At 41.4% G+C, this 19,641-nt stretch overlaps 1 protein-coding gene across 1 annotated transcript in view; it reads left to right on the forward strand.

The window, feature by feature from the left end:
• The window catches only part of BACE2 (beta-secretase 2), a 50,510-nt gene extending 34,649 nt beyond the window's left edge, over nucleotides 1–15,861 (forward strand). The window contains exons 6-9 of the mRNA XM_053936665.1: nucleotides 2,512–2,613; nucleotides 5,964–6,113; nucleotides 7,355–7,523; nucleotides 13,387–15,861. Coding sequence (XP_053792640.1) covers nucleotides 2,512–2,613; nucleotides 5,964–6,113; nucleotides 7,355–7,523; nucleotides 13,387–13,640 — 675 coding nt within the window. The 3' untranslated portion in view covers nucleotides 13,641–15,861. The remainder of the gene's footprint in view (nucleotides 1–2,511; nucleotides 2,614–5,963; nucleotides 6,114–7,354; nucleotides 7,524–13,386) is intronic.
• Nucleotides 15,862–19,641: the final 3,780 nt, after the last annotated feature.

The following is a 19,641-nucleotide window of genomic DNA, read 5'->3' on the forward strand; positions in this document are numbered from 1 at the left end:
ATGTTCTTGAAATCAACTTTTGCTCTCTTGTGGTTGGCAGTTATTATTCCTGATGGATAAGCTTTCTGTTTCTATTAAGAATAATGTTCTGTTGTACCTAGATCAGTCTAATGAGACTGTGCTGTTGCAATTTTTATTCCAAATGCATTTCTTTTTTTTTTTTTTTTTGTGGAGGATATATGTGTATGTGTGTGCTTTATCTCTTTCTTACTCTTGCTTGTTGGTATTCATGTTTTAATTTTAGTTCTGTATTTTTTATGCCCCAATTTCTTTAGACATCCTAATTTCATTCTACTCTGATGCTCTTAGTTGGAGATCAATGGGATGTGATAAGTTTAAAGTTTTTATAGTTCATATAAATTAAGTGAAATTCATTATTCCAGTATAACATGTGCATAAATATTATATTTCCATGCAAAATATTGAAATCATATTGCCATATCAATTATTTAAAATGAGTCACAACATCTTTCAACTCAATAAGCAGAACAAGGTCTATTTAAATGCCTCTCTCTATTGTGCTGTTAGGAAAGCAAAACCACTGGTCCTTTAAAACAAATGTTTGCTTTTCTTTCTTGCCTTAAAAAACAGTCAACATGTTTTTGAAGGGGAGCCCTTCAGTGGTTTAGTTTAATACATGCTGTTTCCAGAAAACAGCTCACTGAAAAATTCAGTGGTGTGTCAGGAAAGTTTCCTGTAATTGTTGCTCTTTTCTGAGCCATGGGTTGCTTTCACTGGTGCAGAAGGATCAAGCCTTCCTGGATCAAAGGAGACCTTCCCACAGAAATTCCACAGAATTTCAGAGGAAGAGCAGTAAGACAGGAGCAGTACAATGCAAGTTTGGCTGGTTAGGAGCTCGCAGAGGATGCATGATTCACTCTGGGATGAGGAGCCCTCTCTCCTCTCTGTTGTTTTCTAGGAAATGGAACATTTTTTTTCACAGCCTTCACCAGGGACTGCTCCTTTCCTTGCTGGGGAAAACTTCTCCCCTTGCTTCAATGCTGGGAATGTGTCCAGAGCTCCAGCACAGCTGTGGCCCTGAGCCTGGCAGCCGGGGCTGGGAGAAGTCCTGAGCTGCCAGAAGTGCACTTTGCACTGGTAAATATTAACCAGAAAAGCCAAGAAGGCAAAACCAGGTGCTCAGTCCCCATGTGAACCATCCCACTACTCCCAGATTTTTGCACAGGTTTATATCAGTGGTCAACCCTTTTAACTACTTTTTTTTTTTTTTTTTTCCCCAAGGATGGCATTCCAGGATGCCAGTGATTGTGTATTTTGTGGTGCAAATCTGTTAAAATGGACTCCAAAATGCCTTGGCATTTCTTTCCACTCTTTAGAAGTATTTCTGAGTGTGTAATAAATGTTTTCCTCTTTGCTTTTCTCTCAGCTCTGTGTGGCAGCCCCATAGCAGCTCTTTCAAAAAACGTAGAAATAACTGTCAAGAGTTACTTTTTCTTACTTTTTTGGTGGGTTTTATTTTTGTCACTGCCCTTAAGGGACTCCATGTGACTTGATAACATCCAAATCAGTGTATTTTAAATTCACTTGCTGTTTGACCTCCTCCTAAGTAGCTTAGGTTGTATATCATCCTGTGTCTTATGATTATGCCATAAACATGTCACAGCTCAGTTATATTAATCCTGCTGCCTAAACTGGCAGCAAAAGTAATGCAAATAGCTGCCACTGCTACTTGCCTTCCCCCCTCCCCACCCCAAACAGTTAAGCATAGTTTTTAAGGAGTTCATGAAAAAAGATTTACCCTTTTAAAAGTTTATACCTCATTGAATGTATCTGAAGTTTGCTGAAATCTCTTAATTTTAGGTTTGAACTTTTAGTAATAAGAGAGCTGTTTGCTATGCGTGGTTTTTTGTGCAGATTTTAAGGCAGCAAGATTGAAACTTCAAATTTCTTTGTACTTGTTTTGGGTTTTTTTGTGTGTGCTTCAGGGGTTTTCAGCAGTCAAGGGATAAAGGTGTGACATTTGTGCTCTTGAGCCAGTATAGACATGTAATAAGGCCTAATTTTTTCTGCTTATTCATATATTAGATATGCCAGCCATCAAAACAGGTTGTTGTGTTTAAACTAGAGTTGTTCTCATGCCAGCAGAGACCTTGATTAGAGCTTAGAAGCTGCATCAGGGTGTTTAACACCTCTCTACTGAATATTAAAGTGCTTTTGCCCCCTCTGAGAGGGGCCAGAATTCACTTTTTTACAGCACTGTGACCATTTGCACCAGCTGTGGTGACACAGTAATTTCCTGACCTGTGCAGATAAACCCACTCTTGCATCTAGGCTGATAGCATCTTGCTTTTTTTTTTGTTTGTTTTTGTTTTTGCTCTCAGATTTCACTGGGATTGAAGCTGTCAGCTGGAGAGAGCTGCTGACAAGTTGCAGTTCTGGCAAGGCAGCTGCCAAAAAGGAGCAGCTTTGTTCTGCTCAGGAGACAGTGGGATCTGCATTACAGTAACTACAGCATACAACTTCTCTCTTTTTTCTTTCTCCCCTCCCCAGTACAATGCTGATAAAGCCATAGTAGACAGTGGAACCACTCTCCTTCGACTGCCAGAGAAAGTCTTCAGTGCTGTGGTGCAGGCAATAGCTCGCACGTCCCTGGTAAGAAAATGCCACGAAACCTGCTCAGAAATGTGAAACTCCTGTTCAAGGATCACGGGGTCTTTAAAAGGAGTGTCATCTCTGCTGCCTGCCTTGCAAGTCATGGGTTTTTCACCTGAGGGGAGCAGAAGCTTCCCTGGTCTAGCCCTGTTAATAAGGAGAAATGACTGATGGCCTTTGATGGAAAGGAAGAAGTGGGAAAAAAAAAAAGGGAGGAGGGAAAAGGGGGGCCACAATTGCAGACAAGAAGTGTGTGTATGGAAATGCATCAGAAATAGGGCAGAAATGGTGTATTTTATTCTAAGCATTTGAGAAACACGGACATAATCCCTGTTGCTCTGATTCAAAGTATTAAGAGTGCAAAAATCAGTCTTTTCATTCAAAACAGAGTGTTTATAAAGTAGGAGAACCTGCTGCTGCAAGCAGTTCCTTTCCAAGTATAATTCTTAGTGCTGTCTGGAATAAATGCCATTCATTAGGGTTATTCATATCAATAAAGCTGCTTTTGACCTTCATTATTGAATTATTTATGTTCAAAAGCATCTTTCTTTGGAAACAGAGTGGGCTTTAGAAGTAGGGCATGGGGATGGTGGAGTTCTCTGTGTGCAGAGTGGCTGAAACAGCATTTTCTGATTACTAAAAACTATTCATAAATTTTTGTTCAATACAAGGAACAGCACCAAGAAGGTTAAAGAGGAGGAATAAACACCAGCTATTTCAGTGTGAACAAACTCGATATTTTTGTCATGGACTCACAATCAGACAGTGGTTGTTGATGCAAATCACAGGAAACACAGTAAGCAGCTGCCCCAAAGACAGTGTTTGCCTGTGTGCTGATAATTCAAGACTGAGATCCTTTTCCCTATTTAATGGAGAGCAGAGATTTGGCATGAAGTGTTCCTCACTGCCTGCAGATGTCCAATATCTGAAATAAATGTACCAGTTACGAGTTCTTCTCTTTCCACAACACTTTAGTGTTGACTGGAACGATTTCAGTCCATGGGGGGGAGAATTGAAAGAAGCCAGCCCAGGAGCTCTTGTAATGTCACCCTGTGGATAAGGAATGCTCCTGGGAAGTGGTCACAGTGATCCACACTCCCCTCTGATGCTGGTCAGGACATTTGAAGTGGGGCCTTCCACGTCACAAGGGAACAGTGGACAGATCAATAAAGTATTAGAGGGGAACCATTCACTCTGCTTATTTTTTTTTTTTTCTGTTCCTATTAAAAATGCATAAAGTACCTTTTTTTTTCTGAGTTCTTTTTAATCTCAAGGACCTTCCTGCTCTACCCCTTTCCCTCCACACACCCCAGAATTTACTTTGACAACTCTAAACAATGGAGATAGTCTACTAAATAAGAAAGTAGTTACAGGGTGAAGGGATGGGATTCCAGCTGTGTAGGAGCAATGTCAGGAAAATGGGTATTTTCAGCAATTGTACTGCGGCTCTGTGCTTCTGCCAGGAGATGTACCACTGGAAAAAAATCATCTGCTGTAGTCAGACACACTTTTCTGACCACAGGTGAGCCAGGTTAACAAGTTCCTGCTCCTCATAGCTTGTTAAGAGCACCCAGCCAGATGTTATTTTCCCTCTCAGATAAACTGGGATAACTGTGTGTGACACATTTCTTTATTCAGCTCAGTTCAAAAACAAGGCTGTGAGCTCTATGCTCTTTAGTGGTGCAGATGGGTTTTTAAACTTAAATTATTTGGACTGAAGGCTTTCAGGGAGCAGCTGTTATGATGCAGTTTGGTGTTGAAGGGTGGTGATTTTGGCAGATGGGCCGAAATGAGCCAGGGAGGGGCTCACTGAGCTGAAGTCAGGACAGCAGGAATACAGTGTTAAGTTAGAAAGTTGAACAAAGGAAGGCTCAGATAATCCTAAAATCTTTATTTTAATAGGGTGTCATGCACTCAAATCTCCCACATGCATTGCTGCAGTGCGCAGAAGGAAGGGAAAGAAATGCAATGCATTAAGCAGTCTTTCTGGGAAATTAAAGCAGGCACTTAAAACAGAGCACTTCATAGGCTTGGCCTGACCTGGCTGGGTGGTACCTTGCAATTTTTCTCAGATCTGCTTCTCAAGAGCAAATGGAAAGAGAGGAGAGCTGTGTTTCTCAGCAGGTTTGGCCTGGGACTCAGCTGTGAGGGAAGAGTGTTCTGCCCTGTGCCAAGGGATGCACTTCAGCATGAGCTGAGAGTTCAGGGTAAAAGGCCTGCTCGTGGTGAGAAATCTCCTTGTTCACATGAGTCTGTGCTTGTTGAGGCCCAAGAACAGGGCAGAGCACCTGGAAATGGGAAGAAGTCTCTGTGCAGCTCTAACAAACACTTCATTGGCAGATGTGTGGCGAGGGTGAGTGCCTGTCACCTGTAAAATGCCATATTTTAATGAATGAGCTGATGCTTACAGAATAATCCATATGACAGATAAATACAAATGAGGAGAGTGCAGAGGCTGGATTCCATCTTTTTCCTTCACCCAGATGGGAGGCTTTGGCTGTGCAGCCTCAGATCAAGCTCCTCCCTTCTGCTGCTTTCTGAGGGAACAGGAACCAGCCAAAGTAATGCAGTAAAATGAGGAAGGGTTTTGCTCAGATCTGGCAGCAGGTCAGCTTCAGGGAGCAGGAGCATTGAGCAAGATGTTTGTCTTAGCCAAACAAGCTCTGTAGGGGTTGGCTTTTTGTTTTGTTAGTTCCATGCATATATTACAAAATACTGTTAATCAGATTTATTTCAAAAGCATGTCAGGTTCTATTGGTAGGGAGTGACAGGGCTTCAAAAGAGACAGAGGGTGTGTTTCTTTCCATTACAGCAAATGATTCCCTCAGATGCCAGGAGATATTTGGCTTAGCCTTTGGCTTCAAAACTCTCAGTAAGGAGCTGTAGGTGCATGAGGAACTCAGGGAGCCTCACTATCTCATTATATATTCACGTGGTTTGTGTTTTGGTTTGTGTTTTTTTATAAAATGTAAAATGTAAAACCATTGGTGTTTGGTCAGAGTGGAGGGAGGGAGGCAGGAAAATCCCATTGTGGAAGTGATGGCTCAGGGAGGCCACGTGTTCACTGCAGTAGAGGAAATAATGGGACAGAAATGGGGAGGGAAAGGAGAGCTAAACTTGCTTTTGCCTCTTCGCCCTTCTCCAGGCCATGATGGGTCATGACACACCTTGGTTTGGGTGTTGGGGTTTGGGATTTTGCCTTGGTCCTTAAAGAAGCAGCTCAGATTTGTGTTCTTGAATTTCTCCATGGAAATGAAAGCATCGAATAGTGGCAGTGCTCATTCACAAAGATCTATCAAAAATGGCTGGAATCTCTAAGCATAATTTTGTTTGTTTGCTTTGTTTTACAGATACAAGAATTCTCTTCTGAATTCTGGACTGGCACACAGCTTGCATGCTGGGATAGAACTGAAAAACCCTGGTCCTTATTTCCCAAACTCTCCATTTACCTGAGGGATGAAAACTCCAGTAGGTCGTTTCGGATCTCTATCCTACCACAGGTCTCAACCTTCTTTGTTTATTCATCTGTGCATTTATTTTTACTGTTATAAAGCACATGCTCTTAAAAAAATAGGAGCTATTTTTAGCAGTAACAGGGCAATTAGTAGGGTTATTATTTAGGGTTATTATTTAGCAGTAGCAGGCTTATTGCATGCAAAGGAAGCCTTTTTTAATCAAATTTTAAAAATCAATTTTTAAATAGGGAAAATAACAAACTTGTCAAACCTAAAAGCAAAAAAGAAAGGGACGAAGCACAGTTTCCCTCTCAGTGCAGTCCATCTAGCTGGGAATTATTTTTTTTCAGTTTGTCAGGAAAACCAAGCAAGTTTCTGTTTTGTTTTCATGAGCTTTGGCCACATCAGATGTCAATACAGAATGTCTCTGCTCATTTTGATCTTCTTGTTTTGGGAAGGGAATTGATTTGTTTCTCGTGGCATTTTGAGTTGGAGCACTTCTTCTGAATATGAAAATCTTGGCAATGACCCTTTGTGAGCTCTTCACCAGTTTCTGTAACTCGCCTGGCTTATCTTTTATTAATATTCCATCCATACCATTATATTTAGAATATAATGTGCCACTTCTGTTTTTCTTCTCTGGCTTCTCCTCCCAGTGTAAGTTGCAGTAGAGGCTGGTATTGTCTAACATTACTAATACATTCTTTTACCTCAAGGGACAGGCAGGAGCAAAGGAAAGAATGAACCTATTAAGTACATTTAAACTTTAAATATAGTAAAGCCTTATGATAAGCTTTTTCTGTATTGATCACGTAGCTTGGCAATCATTCATCTTCCCCGAGGAGACAGGGGGTGAAATGTGACGTGAATTGATAAAATCTAGAACCTTGAAGCTGACACTGAATGCTCTCTGAATCAACTCCATCCTAATAATTCTTTTAAGAACTAATTATTCTCTAATTTGAGTTCATCTCCCAAGTTCTTCCTCAGCCATCCTTCCCTTATGGATGTATTGACCTGCATGTAGTGACTGACTGTGTTCAAATTCATTTTCGAGTCCACAAGCTTTACCTCTTTACCTGCCTGTTAGCTTTGACCAGTTTTAAATCATGTACAAAAATCTGTTTGCCCCTATCCATTCTCCATTTCCAATGGAATTTGCGTGCCTGAACTATAAGAATGAAAATGTCTGAACTTCTACCTGCTCTGAGGTGTTGCTTTTTACACTCTGGCTTCCGATTTTTTTTTAATTTATTTTTATTTTTATTTTATTTTATTTTTAACAGCTTTATATTCAACCCATCCTTGTGATAGGAGATAATTTGCAGTGCTACCGATTCGGCATCTCCTCCTCCACAAACGCTCTGGTCATTGGTGCTACAGTCATGGAAGGATTTTATGTCATCTTTGACAGAGCCCAGAGGAGAGTGGGCTTTGCAGTGAGTCCTTGTGCAGGTAAGAGGAAAATTTCTCAGGATTTGGGGAGCGAGGAAACTCAGAGAAACACCTTTGCCACGTATCTGTTGGCAGAAAGTGTGGGTACTCCTGCAGTGTGAAAGGTGTATTTTAAAGAAATTCCAAGTTACTCACATTTCAAAGGAAAGGGGAAAAAAGAAAACCCAAACCTGTATTGCAACATCTTGCAACATTGCATGCAGTGAATCAGCCTCAGCTCTGGGTATCTATGCTGGGTTCTTCCCTCTCACAGAGATGATCTTTCTGGGACATCTGTCTGTGTGTGCAGTTTCCCCAACAGTTACATCAGACGAGTCCCTGTTTTTAATGCAGCTTCATTTTGGGCTGGTTCCTGCTCTGAGCTGTGCATAAATGGATTCTTCAAGCAACTCTTGCAGTGTGCAGTGAAGTGCCTTACTCACACTTTTCTCTTAATGTAAATTGAGCCTGTTCAGTCCCTCAGAAATTGGCAAAGAAAGAGCTGAGGTGAAAATGGGACTCACATTAAGACTCGTAGTGTTTGTGTTAATTGTAAACAATTACTTCTCTCACTGTAAGCAGAAAGCCATTAATTTATTAGCTAGCTTCTGAGGAGATGTGAAAAAGCTCATCATTTCTGTCTGATTTTACTGTGCTGGTTAACTTTTATGATTTCACTTTCCTCACCAAGGGTAGCTAAAACCCAAAAAGCTTTGGGGTTTCCTCCCCTTGTCGTTCAGACATTGCTTTGACATCACAAGAACCTCCAAGTGGGAGAGGAGGGCAAGGATGTGCACCCATATTCAGGTCTCTGTCCCAAACAGGAATGGTCTGTGCCCTGAAAAACATTGTCTCAGCTGAGGTTTGCCTGAGAAAAGGACTGGAACTGGCAATGTGTCTTTAAGGTCTTAGAGAAGGTAAAAGTAGATAGGACTGGAGTGCTTAATGCAATCATAGGGGGGAAAAACAGAGATACTGGCTGGCTGAGTTGTAGCTTTAGGGCAGTTTTAAAGCTTTATTTTTTTTTAATCTCTCCATTGTTAACAAGCTCAGCCTTGTTGGCTTTGAGCTCGCTCCCAGAGAAAATCTGGATATTGATATGAGTTGCTTTATGGACACTTCTGAGAGGTGCCAGGCAGTGATGAAAGACACGTTTTGAATGCATCTGGCAGGAGGGTGTAGCTGGACAAATACTGCAGGCCAGGTTTTCCTGCCTTTCATTCTTCCTGGTGCCTCCTGACTGCAGCTGGAGCAAGTGTGGAGCTGCCTCCTGGCCCTGTCCTGCTGCAGCCATCAGTGGAGGGAGGAGGGGGCATCTGACAGAAGACATGGACCATGCATGGTCAGCAGGGGACACGAGGCAGCTGCTGAGCATCAGAACTGCTTTGCCAGCCCTTCTTTGTTGAGAAAAATAATCTGAGAACCATAACAACAACACCCTGGTGTTAGTATTGCTACCTGCAAGCACAGTTTGACCACTTCATGCAGTTCTGCCAGAGAGGAAGAGCTGAGCTTGCTGAACAGAGCTGCCACTGGAATTTCCACGAGCTTGGACATGTGATTACACCCAGCTGGTGCTCCAAGCCATTTCCTCCTTGTCTCCTGGTCCACGTTTTCTGCACATGTCTCACCCAGCATCACGAGAACTCGGCTTCCTGAGGAATCAGCTGAGACAAGACGCACACAGCTGACAGATTCCACTCACACGAGGCAGATGACATTTTGCTGGATTGTGCCAGTTATGCTGAGTTTCACTCCTTCACAGCTTGTGGTTTCCATATTTAACAGCACTTGGATGAGAGAGCCATGGCTGTGAGTGCAGGATGAGGGATGGAGCTTCCACTGGAGGCCAGCCCTGCCCTCCGTGGCAACTGTGTTAATGGCATTTATTTGGAGCCTTCTAGTCAGCTCGTGGGCATAAATTAAACTGAATTACTGGTGGCTCCAATCTTCAGAAACAGAGGAATGTTAAAGATAATTCAGTGTGGCTTTGCAATGATTTGTGCTTTCTTAGTGTGAACATTAAATTAAATCAAATTAATAGTATAAGGTGTTAAAGCTGTACGTGGTGAATACAAAAATTACAGGACCAGGACTAAAAACCTTAATTTCATTGAACTTCCAGGTTACTTTTCGGACTTGGCTAGACATGAGAATTGGCTTATCCCTCATTATTCCTTGGACCATTTTCATTCTCCAGGATGTACCAAGAATGAGGAAAGTTAGATGGCTGCAGGAAGCTCTTCCATTGTAGCAGGAAATTTGCCTTTTCCTCATTACATGAAACCCTTTAAGACTTATTCAGACAAATAATTTTGAGTTGCCTGTTGATAACCCAGTGTTTACAGGATGATTAGGACAGGTTTTTGGATCAGGTCCCTTCTTGAGACAGGATGTTCAGATCAAAGAGGTGGTTTTAGTGAAGCAACCTGGAAATGTTCAAGGCCAAGCTGGATGGGACTTTGAACAAGCTGGTCTGATGGAAAGTTCCCTGCCCATGGCAGGGGGTTTAAACTAGATAATCTTTAAGGTCCCTTTCTAAACAAAGGGGGGGGGAAAGGAAAAAAAATAGCCCTGTGGAAAGGAACTGGGGTTTTAGTAGGCCCTAAGCTGAATGCAAGTCAAGGCAAGTGAAAATGAAATTATGTAGCAAAGAGCAACATCTACCAGGGACATTCAGGAATGTTGGACATGAGGAGTTTCTTCTTCACCAGGTGGGTGGTACAGCACTGAAAGAGGGTCCCCATCCTCGGGGTTTTACAAGGCCTGGCTGGATAAATCTGCAGCAGAACTGATCCATTGATGCTGACAGTCCTGCTCTGAGTAGGAACCTGGTCTAGGTGACTTCCAGGGGCCTCCTTCAAGCTGCACCTTACAATTCTATGATTAATTTTATCTAACTCCAGGTTTACTGCCTTTGTAACCACCCAAGTGGGTGAGCTAGCATGTGTTGAGTTCTACACAAATGTCAGAAGATAGCATTTTTCCAGAGGCACCTTTTTTGTCCTGTAATCATCAAGAATGAAGAAAATCTCATTTATTCAAGGTTACACAAGTACTGTAGTTAGGTACCACCAGATATTTAAAATAATACATCAAAATCCTATAATTCGGTTAATGTGTAATATGCTGGGTGTGTGTGACTGTTAGTTTATGTTAAGGGCTTCTTTGAACAATTTAGGCAAATTTCCTCTCAATTTCTCTGGGGGTGGAAGAGTGTGAGGGAAAACTTTTTTTTCCCCTTTTGGAGGGAAGAAAGCAGAGGCTGTGCTGCTATCAGGCATTCTCAAAATGCAATTTAAAATGTCAGCCACTATGGCAACAGTTTTGTGTTGTCTTCTTTAATAGGAGTAATTATTGTGCTGGAGCCAAATAATGAGTAATTAGAGACTGTTTATTTTCAAAGTTATTTCCAAGGTGGAAAATGGTGCTGCTTTTTTTTTCCCCCCCACACTTCTTCAAAATACAACTAAGTAATGATATTTAGGCCTTGCATTTCAAATTGGTGTTAAATGTGGTTGAGTTTGGTGTTGCTGCAGAACTTCATAGAGACAAACCAATGGTGTGAGGGGGTGAGATGTCCAGAAGAAATCATTGCATAAGAAATAATTGCAAAATGCAATCCTGGGGCTCTGGACAAAAGGCATTTCTTCCACAGACCTTCTAGGCAGAATTTTACCATCTAATGAGTTTGGGGAGTGGGTGTTTGGTTATTCACCAGTGCCAGGGTCCTCGTGGGTGCAGCCTCGGGTGCCCCCAGTTCACTCTCACAGCATATTCCTGCTAAAGGAGTCTTCCCACACTTAGGGGTGGAGAAAAGCTTGGTTCAGATGAGTTGATTTTACAGAAAATTCCTTGTTTGGGCATTTTGTTTGTTGTGAAGGTTGGTCTCCCATCTGATCTGTGAGCTGCAGCCTCCCATTCCCTCCACCAACACGAACGGGGCTGTGAGGGACAGGAGTGAGGGTGCAGGATTGTCCCTTTCAACACCAGCCCACAATTAAATTTAATTAAATCTAACAAAAACTAAATCTTAAAATAATACAAGGTCTTATGAGGCCAGGGACCAAATGACAACCAAAATCTATGCAGATAAAGCAACCAAACTATTCTGCATTTCTTTAAAAACCTGAAGAACCTTAAAGGTCACCTTCACAAAATCCAGGCTCCCTTCTTCCTTCCAAGGGGGTAGTTTATGGTAATCTCTTTAAATTGGTTTCAGCAGTTGTGAGTAAGATATGTGAAAATAAGAGATACAGTTTTTAGTAGATGGGATCGCTTCCAATCAGGCAAGAGTGTTCCTGCATGTAAAATGTGTGAGAAATAGACAGGACAGTTAAAACTGAGGCCTTCATGAAAAAATATTCAGATGTGTCATGGAAGTGGCTGACTAGAGGAGTGAATTAAAACTGCTTCTTGTCTTAACTTTGTCATCATTTTTGAGTTGCTGGGTTAGTTCTCCTGGCCCAGCACTGTTGCTCCTTCATGTCCCTGTTCCTCACTCCTGACACTGGCCTTCCTCTCCTCCGCTCCCCTTTTGTGGACAGCTGTCACCCAGCCCTCCTGCCTCACCTCCCCTTCCTTCTGCATTTTCATCCACAAGAGGGTCTGTGCTGCTTTCCACACTGCACCTTGTGTTTAGGATAAAATCATTTCAGGTATCTGTGAAGCTGATGAACCTTCCTGCTGCTCCCTAGGAAGACAGCAAACACAGAAGAGCAAAGCATCACCTGAGATGCTTTTCCAGTTGCTGGAAATACCAGAAACAAGCAAAAAACTGCCCAGGCTCTGCCCTACACCAGGGTGGATGTTGTAGGATATTTAAATGGATATTTTTGAAAGATTAGTGCAGAGGCAAATAAGTGATCCAGTGGTTTGGGCTTTGACTGATTGAAATGCCTGTCCTCTCTTAGACAGCCTGTGGAGATATGGGAGAGTCACAGTCTCCTTTATGCTTCAGAGTCCCTTTTTATAAACACGGGATTCTTGCTTTTTGTCTTGGTTTGGAATGACAGGTGTCTGCTAAGGAAGGCAGAAGCCTCTCCTGAAATGGAAAATGTAAACCCCTCCCTTTGAATTATTATAATTTTGAAATTAAGGAGCTCTCAGGCAAAGATATGGGAATAGGAATAGTTCTTTAATAGGAAAACTAAAAATACAAATGCAATAGTACAAAAAAAAAAAAAAAAAAAAAAAAAAGAACGAAAAAAAAAAAAAAAAAAAAAAAAAAAAAAACAAACAACACTGCCAAAGTCAGAGCAGGCCCTGGCAGGGTGGTGGCAGAAGTCCCATTCCATGGTGGCTCAGCCCTCCTGCAGTGCCAGCTGTGCTTCTGCTGGAGCAGGGATCCTGGACAAGGCTGGAGTTTTCCTCTGAAGCTCCAGGGCTGCTGGAGATGGGCCTGGGCTTCCTCTGGGAATGCAGTGGGGAAGAAAGCTGCTCCTCTGGGAATGCAGTGGGGAAGAAAGCTGCTCCTCTAGGAATGCAATGGGCAAAGGCTGCTGTGGTGCTCCCAAGGTCAGATTGTATCCAGGTAGGAATGCTTGGCTCTTCCCCTGGGTGGATCATCTCCCCATGGGATGCTGGAATTTTCTCAGCCATGCAGGGACACTCACTGGCCATGGACAGAAGAGATCTCCTGGAGGGAGGATTGGCTGTGGGAGAGATAAAGAAAGAAACTGCCCAATGAACAGCAGAGAACTGCCCCACAGATAGGAATAGAATACACACACCCATTTCCAACCTAAGACAGGTTTATATTGCAATGAGAAATGTGGTGAAACACGAATGTGCTGAGATGTGTGATGACAGAGGGAGAGGGATGTACAAGTACTTTTTAACTGGTGTCTGCAGTCCTGATCCTTTTGTTTCTGTAACTCCCCAGAAGTTGACGGCTCGCCCGTCTCTGAGATCGAGGGCCCTTTCACCACAGCAGACGTGGCCAGCAACTGCGTCGCCAGCGTTTCTTTCCACGAGCCCATGCTCTGGATCGCCTCCTACGCCCTGATGAGCCTGTGTGGGATCATCCTGCTGGTCCTGATCGTGCTGCTGCTCATCCCACCCCGCTGCCAGCACCGCTACACGGACAATGACGTGGTCAACGACGAGTCCTCCCTCGTGCGCCACCGGTGGAAATGAGAGGCTGGACCCCAAAAACAGACTTAAAAACGGGACCAAGGACAAAGAGCTCTGCCAAGGGGAAGAAGCCAATGCCTCCTCAGTCCCTTCTACGTTCCTACAAAACGCTGTTGAAAATCCCACCAAATACTCTGCATCGTGACTTTTATAGCTTTATTTTCTAACACCGGTTCTGAACCAAAGCACTGTTAAACACCTCTGAAGTGCTACGGTACTGGAATTGCTACTGCAGTACAGTGAGCCTTTATGCTCTCTACAGTACCTTCTTTAAAAAAAAAAAAAAAGAAAAAAAGTTTAAAAAAAAAAAGATAAAAAGCCACGCCGTGATGTTCTTCCACTGTCTGAACAAAATTGTCCATCTCTCTTTCACAAAACAAAAGGAGCTGTCAGTATTTTCTAACTAATCGAGTCCTGACTGTAGAAAAAGAGAAAAAAAAATATTTCTTATTAATTGCATTAAATGAATACTGCTTTCTGTTTACATCAGTTTATTTTGAAACTCTGCTTATGGTGTGGGGGAGGGAGAAAAGTCAGACTTAAGCAGCAGAGAAAAAGCAAGGGAGATCAAGAAGAAATGTTGGTTTGTGTTTTCTTTCCCTCAAGATCACTGCTGCCACTCGAGAGGGCCATCCTCCCTGAGAGCTGTAACAGAATAGTCCAAGGTGGTGAAAACTGGGAAACAAACTTGTTCAGCCTTAGAGTAAAACAAGACTACCTCTCTTAATTTACAAGGATGCTACCACTGGTGAGTGTGTGGATTAGAACTGGTCTTGAAGCACAAAAGATGCTCCATACAACCAAATGGAACTACTTGGCTTTGAATATTTTGGGATTTTATAAAAATCAATACTTCCTGACTTTCCACTTTGGTGCAAAAAAAAAAAAAAAAAAAAAAAAGAAAAAAAAAAAAGAAACCTTTCAGTTTCTCCCCCTCGTGTGGGGCTTTGTGGTTTTTTTCCGAGTTTGATATTTAGAAAAGGCTGATCTGCATATGTATGGACAGACAAGACAGCGAGGTCTGTGTTCTGCTGTAGAATGACAACGTTTTCAATTTGGCTGAGCTCAGCAACCTAGAAATTCAAAGGAGAAGTACCTGTCTTTATGGACAGGCTGTGAAGTGAAAGTCTTTATGCTGGCTTGTTTTTCAGCTTGAGGTGTTCAGTTTGGCATCAATCAAATGAAAAGTGTGTGTGTCCTGCCTGGCTGAAAACAAACACGTGGTGGGACTGGAAACAATAGTGGGAGAGAGCAGGGGAAGATATATTTGACCAGGCTTCCATTCTGCAAGTGCAGATCATCATGCTGAGGTCAGAACGAGGTGTTTTCTTTGCAGATAGGACAGTTTTTCTTTTCTCTAGTTGCAGGTTTCTCTGTAACACTGGCCTAAGTGTTTGGATTGGAAAGAGAAACATTGCAAAGCTGAAGATTTTTTAATACATTAAAAAAAGGAAAAAATATTCGTTTTCATTTTGATAGCAGAGCAGTTTGCATATCTGTATGGGAAATGAGGAAATAAATAAAAAAAAAAGCTTAGCTCTGAATTTCTCAATCCCTTGCCTAGAAAATTTTCTGCCCAAAATCCCTTCATATAGCTCTGTGATCACACTGCCTCTGCATCTCACTCTGCATGGAATAAGGAAAGATTATTTTTTTCTTTCAGGAATGGTGCATTTACAGAGGTGCACATCATGTGTGTGAAAATAAAACACTGTTGGGCTTTTTTTTTAACTAACTTATGTCTTTCACGTCATAACTGGAAGTGCCTGTGGTTTTCTTTTTAATTCTTGCACTTTCAGATTGCTTGGCTCAGTAGAGTAAAATAATTGATGCTGTGATCCAATGTCTGAAAATGATTTCTCGTGGAATTTGAAGTTGGAAACAGGAAGGACTTGTGAGCTTGTCTCCTTCTTCCTCTGCCTCTTAGTTTCTAAGAGGAGAAAAATTGTGAATTCCATTAAATAAGCCATAGAGCTTAACTGTTTTCTCAGTGTTCTATTTTCCATATCTCTTTATTAATATCTTTTCATTAAGAGTTCCACATCGTCCTCCTGGCTTTGGTTTTACATGTAACAAATAACTTTAGAGTTGTATTCCTCCTTTTCCTACAGTATGGCAATAGAAGTTATGCTTCTGTCACTTGTTTCAAACAGAAACACTGTATGGATTTTGGATGGATAGTGTTAAACAATAAACCCTTTTTCAATTCAGAAAGTGAAAACAACTTGTATGCTGTTAAAAAGTTTCATCACTGCTCCCCTCACCTCAGAACCTCCTATCTCCTTGCCACAAAGAGCTTTAGGAAGGAATTTCTTGGGAAAGGTTCTGAGTAGACTTTTTAAAGAGATTTCTTCTGAGTTGGTGGACAAAGTCTTCTTAGTGCACTGGATTTCATATAGAAGATTTAAGTATTACCCTTTTGCTTTGAATGTCCTTGGTCAAGATATTTTAAAGGAAACACTTCAATTAAGAGGAACAATAACCAAGTAGCAATACTGATATATTCTTGAGTTTTCCTGGCATTCTTTCCCACTAAAAATGTGGCTTGTAGTAAAAATGCTGTGAGTGACACCTGCGAGCAGCACAAACTTCATCTGGGCTTGTAAATTGATACTTAGAGTGGCAGAAATTCAGGTGAGCATTGCTTTGTTGCTCTGGCAACAAGGAGAGCAATGGAAACCCTTGAGGGTTCATTTTTAGCCTACAACACATTAAGAAAAATAATGCTCTCGAGCAGTTTTGTATGGAAGATGAAACACAGTGATAGACTACGCTATAACCAAGTGTAGTCACTTGGTAACTCATAGTGATCTCTTTCCCTCATATATTTCAAAAAATATATATGTTGTGAGATATATTATGCTCCTGTTAACCAACTTCAGGTGTAAGAATAAACCACACCTTAAGGGAAAAAAAAAAATGGAAGAGGAGTGAAAAAAAACAGAGCATTGAATAAAGATGATACGGGAAAATATCCTTTATTTATTATGAGGATGCTCCAAATCACAGCACCCCAAACCATCCCTTGTAAGAAATATCAATATTTCTTGCTGACCCAGCTCTCCCCTGATGGGAATGTAACACCACGTCCCAGGAAAGTGTCAGAAAGCTGCATTCCCCTGGCCGCAGCCTCGCAGGTAATTTGAAACCATCGGTGCCATGCCAGAGATTTGAGGGGGTGTGGTTTGAGTTCCAGTGGTTAAACCTGAGCCCAGCCCCGGGAATAGGTTAATTCTATCCCGCTGCCTTCGCAAGTTTTAGAAATATTATCATGGGGTTTTTGGTGCAATTTAAATGCTGAGGGAAACAGATGAAGCATTTTAATAAGGCCTTTGTTCAGGTGCTGTAAAAGTTACGTGGAGAGGATTGTTCTGTTTTTAAGGTGAAGGATTGTGTTTAGGATGTGCATGTTGAATCAACCTAAATGCAATGTATCAAGGGGGTTTGGTATCTCCTGTGCTCAACAGCTGTAAAATTCATCAGCGAAAATCAACCTATGAGTTGATCCGGTTCCCTGCTGTGTATTGGCTGGTTTTGTCTTACTGAAGGATGAGCCATTTGTCTACCAAGCTTTTCCTTTTAAATATTAAAAGGCTTCTGAGAGTTGCATAGCACTGCACAGTTCCAGGGAGAGAAAGCCAGGTCCTTAAATTTTCCAATATTAAAAAATGGTTGTGCTGCTGGAAGTTGCTTTGATTTCCATAGGGGTTTCCAAAAACTGGGCTGTTCTTGGTTGTCATATCCTCTCCTCAGATACAAATATAAATAGCAATATGAGCAGTGTAATGAAGGGTGTTGGTACAGTGACCTATGGAGGTGCAATTAAAGGGAATTACAGAAAGAAAAATAATCAGGATGCCTTTAGCTTCATTAAAAATTGCAAAAGCATAACAGATTCATCCTTTTCAGAAAAGGCTGCACTTTTCACCAAGACATTAGTTCCTGTCATACTTGACTCTCTGATTGATAAATTGTTAATTTCTGGCTGCTGAAGCCCTTGCTGCTGTTGAGAGAAGTGAAGACAGGTTGGTAACAGGATATGAGCAATCTTCTGAGCCAGTTAGATTTGCTGGCTTTTGAGGCTTAATTAGATGCTAATCCAGGCTTGTGAGTAATCCTGGTTATGGCTCTTTGGGAATGCTAGCAGAAATACTTGGCTTCAGCCAAACCCCTGGGTGAGATGGATCCAAAACACAAAAGCCACAGAAAGACAGCAGCTGCTGTAGGTGCAACATCCAACAGTCCCCATTTCCTTTGGCAAGGGTCCACCTGCCTGAATATTTTGGAAACCAGCACTCCAAGGTGCCTTTTGGTGCTACTGGGAATTATCCCCTCCCAGGTGAACACAGGACACAATCATCTTTAGGGAGGATCATTGCCCAGCTGCTGAATATTTCCCTCTCCATGTAACTCAATGCTGTTTCTCACCCCCAGCAGTGGCATTTGGAAGCAGCAGGACAGGAAACCATAAAACATGCTGACATCAATGCCTGTGCAGTAGTAATAAACAATGGTTTGTATCTGCCTGGATCTTTGTGGTCAGGTAGTCTTTGAAATACTGGGAATTTTAGATTAGACCATGAAGGCACAGGCAGAATTTCTTTTGAGCTAGCCAAAAAGTAAAACACAAAAGGTAATTTTTAGAATAAAAAAAAAAAAAAAAAAAAAAAAAAAGTAGCTCTCAAAAATTGTTCTCTTCCTGTTTTTTTTTTTTTAATTGATAACCATCACTTAAATATATTTTAGTATAGTTGCTGTCCTACTTATTCACTGGCTCTAAATCTGATTTTTCTGATTTGTCTTCTAGGCCATTCACCCCTTCTCATTTCCCCTCCCAAAAAAGTTGCTAAAATATTAAGGTCTTCATTTTCCATTTTCAGCTTTCTAACAAAAGATACATTTTTCTTGTTTGCCATTCACAAACCTGTTTTAAAGTAGTTCTTTAATGATTTGAAAAATAACTGTAGGTTGAAAATATTTGCAGTGTCCTTAAGAGAAGAATTGGAGCCAGAACTTTACCTGTGCCAATGGTCCCTGAATTTTACTGTGTGCCAAGAACTCCTTTGTGCATTCGATTATGTTCCCTGGACTTCTTTCACATCCCGCTTGGAAATATGCCATGGTCCTGCATATTCTCTTTTTTCTCCATCCTCAGGAAGTACAGGGGTGGAGAGGAGAACCACAAGGAGCTGTTAGAGCTCCATCCATGACATTTTTTGTCCTAAAAACCACTCCAGCTGAGCAACTGAGTTTGCTCTGATTTTACAGCAATGTGTATTTAGGCAAAATGCTCGAATAAAGGACATTGTTTGTAACAATCCTCTCATCTTGTCCCCCTCTGATGAGGGAAATTTTCACAGGGCCAAGTCAAACCTACAAAGGGCATGTTTACTCCTGTTTTTTTCAGAGAGGGATTATAGAGCTGAATGTTTAAATGGCTGTATTTGTAGTGTGGTTGTCCTTTGGAAAATTCTGTGGTTAAAAAAAAAAAAAAGAGTTGAGAATGTTTAGAGGTAACAAAAAGACACTAACAATTTCTTGATAGCACAAAGGCGTGGAGTACTGCAATATGTGCTGGAAAAAAATTGTTTTGGTAGCCAATACTCTGTGTGTGTATAAACTATACAAAGTTCAGTGTTTAAGACTTACCTGAAAACAGGCAGTTCACATTTTTTATTGCAAATTTTACATGGAGATGCAGAGGTCTTTTAAGGCTTTTAAAACTTCAATAACTGTTATGTTATATAGGAAATGTGGAAAGGATTTCACCTTTAAGGTCAGCTTAGAGAGGCATTTCTTCACCTGTTGTTTTGTTTTGTTTTTATTAGGCAATGTTTTTAGCACTGACTGAAAAGAAAATGGGATCAAACTTTGGAGCAAAGGGGTATAGTCTTTCTAATTCAATCTTCAGGTTATGTTAGGATCTCTATCCCACTTACTGTCAAGCCTCATTACTCAATTTTCCAAAAATTGATACTTTGTATTTTCAATTCTTGCCATTTTC

The sequence above is a fragment of the Vidua chalybeata genome, chromosome 2 (genome assembly GCF_026979565.1).
Source record: "Vidua chalybeata isolate OUT-0048 chromosome 2, bVidCha1 merged haplotype, whole genome shotgun sequence".
Taxonomy (NCBI): Eukaryota; Metazoa; Chordata; class Aves; order Passeriformes; family Viduidae; genus Vidua; species Vidua chalybeata.